At 48.0% G+C, this 2,452-nt stretch overlaps 1 protein-coding gene across 3 annotated transcripts in view; it reads left to right on the forward strand.

Moving 5' to 3' along the window:
• The first annotated feature begins 460 nt into the window (after positions 1 to 460).
• SLC17A9 (solute carrier family 17 member 9) overlaps positions 461 to 2,452 on the forward strand; it is a 42,125-nt gene continuing 40,133 nt past the window's right edge. For 2 of the 3 annotated variants that reach the window (XM_069072578.1, XM_069072580.1), the window contains exon 1: positions 463 to 2,274. In XM_069072578.1, the coding sequence (XP_068928679.1) occupies positions 2,117 to 2,274 (158 nt within the window). In that variant the 5' untranslated portion in view covers positions 463 to 2,116. Of the gene's footprint in view, positions 2,275 to 2,452 lie in introns of all 3 variants that reach the window. The other variant, XM_069072581.1, reaches the window with a different exon arrangement.

Genomic DNA, 2,452 nt, shown 5'->3' on the forward strand with positions numbered 1-2,452 from the left:
CCGTTCCCCCCCCCCCCAACGCACTCCACGCTCTGAGCTGCATCCAATCAGAGCTGCAGCAGTGAGCGCGTCATCCTGTTCTTCCCCAGTGATTTACTTATTGAATAAAGGTACATTTTTTTGTTCACATTTACCTGTTTATTAAAATTGCTGTCAATGTTCATTAAAATAAGCCCTCCCCTGAAAATAAGCCCTCTGGTGTTTTTCTGTCCAAAAAAAATAATAAGACAGTGTCTTATTATCGGGGAAACACGGTACTGTCTATGCAACTGCTACTCATTGGATTAAAATAACTCAACCTTCCATGTTCTCCTGCAACCTTTGCTGGAGAAGGAGCCAGTAGATGAAGGTGGAGAAATAACTCAGATATGTTGCATTAATAATGGTTTTGGAGTGTCATTTTCATTATCAACTTCAACAGATCTTCTAGCGAATATCTTTGGAGGGATAATTGAAATGGTGGGAAAATTGGAGTGATTGACATGGGAAATTTTGCATTTTTGCTTGAGGTCTGGAAGTTTTTCTGTTGCTGAAATCTCCCTTAAAAACATACAGGTGTTTGTAAAACTTTATTAGCTATATATAAGCCACGCAACTAGTTAAGGACCACAGGACTTGCTTTTCTCTCCAGCATAAATCTTCCAGGAAAGTTTAATATTCAGTGGCAGAAGACAGTACAATACAAATATTTGCTTTTGGGAGGGTTGGGGGTGGGGGAAGAAGCAGCATGATGTGGATAGTTAGGGAGACCTGGATTCAAGTGTGACCAATGCACACTGGTTTTGTGACCCAGGGCAAGTCCCTTATCCCCCACCAAGACCTAAAGTTTCAGAGAAGGTGCTGATATAGATTGGTGGAGCAACTTACTCATATGGAGCTCCCCCTACCAATGGAATAACAGGTCCTGGCCCTGCCTCCGCCCGCCCTAGAGGGCGGGGAAAGAATCTCAGTAAAAGCAGATCTCTTTTTTCAGTATTTTGTGATATTTAATAAAAGAGGAAATTGTTCCTGTGACATGTGTTTTTTTTTTAAGCATTTTATCTAATAATGTAAAAATGTGGCTATCTTAATGAACCTTAGAAGGCACTGGGTAAACCCAAAGAAAAGTTTAAAATAGGCGGCTCTACAGTGGTGAAATCACAGTTTAAAAAAGAAAAGTAGCCCTTTCTTAGAAGGAAAGACTTTCAGATTCTCTCTTCACCGATTTTCCTTTTCTCAAGTTTCCATACTGGCGCTGACAAAAGTGGAGTATTTCTTGCACTTGGTGACTTAGAAGTCCTTCCTGCAGCAACTAGTGCTTCCCCACTTCGCAACAGCTTGTTTTCCGAAATCCTCCACAAATTCGGTGCAACAGAAATAGTTAAAACAAGCAACCCACTCACCAATGATCGAGAGCTAGCCACTACAGCCACAAGCCTACTGGGTCCCGGAACTTATCTCTCAGAGGGGAAACAAGCGGACCAGCTTGGGCTCTTGCATGTTTCAAGTTACGAAATTGCAGCAACATCCAAGCCGGCGGATGGAACGCCTCTTCCTTCTATTTCTTCCCCTCCCCCCGCAAACGGCTCGGTCCTCCCATTGCACGCTCCCTCCCCTCAGTCCAGTCCAAGCGCGCTCTGTGGAGCTGGTTGTCCCGAAGGTGGATGCTGAGGAGTTGAAGTGGGCTAGGCAGCCAGCTGGCAGGGAGCCCCGCCCAGCCGGGCTCTGCAGCTGTGGCAGTTGGGGGGGAGACACGTCCTGGAAACGCCCGGACAGGAAGAGCGGCTCTGACTGACACGTGGACTTGACGCGGCGTTCCCCTGGAGTCTGGTTCGTTTTGCGGACCGGACCAGCGAGATTCTGGGGGTGTGTCAGAAGGCGAACGGGACGGTTCGGCGGCCGAGCTGGTTCTGGGCTGGCACCTCCGGGCATTGGCCGGCCCTCCCCCAACCTCTCCTCTTCCTTCCCCCCACCCTCCTTCCCCCCTCAGCCTCCCTGGAGAGACACTGGTGCTCCGCAGACTGGCTGGGACGCACGCTGGACTGGCTCTGACAGTATACGGCTTTGCTGTCATGGGAAAACGCCCCCGAGTCATCCGTGTAGATCCTTAGAGGAGCTTTTCTCGCTCCAGGGGACTATGGCCTCAGGGCATTGCAAACTGGGGGCCGCACAGGTCCATCACCACTGTCACCATCAGCACCAGCATCAGTTGTTGTTCCAGCCACCGCTAGGGTCCAAAGCACCTTGTCCTGAAAAGATGAAGAGAGATGTCAGCGCAGAGACTTATTGGTCCAGGTAAGAAGAACCAGCCTAGTGCCTTAAGTGTTTATCTCTTGGCCTCTTTCTTCTGACCTTTGGAGGCCCTCTCTTCTGAAAAGTCATACTTTTTAGGGTAACAGTTTTTTTAAAAGAGTGTTTTGTGTGTGTGTTGGGAGAGGGTAGGGTATTAATATGTAAATAATGGCAAAGCTAC

Source organism: Petaurus breviceps, unplaced genomic scaffold (assembly GCF_028583685.1).
Source record: "Petaurus breviceps papuanus isolate PSGF00001 unplaced genomic scaffold, PetGlider_PUasm1.0 90847, whole genome shotgun sequence".
NCBI lineage: Eukaryota > Metazoa > Chordata > Mammalia > Diprotodontia > Petauridae > Petaurus > Petaurus breviceps.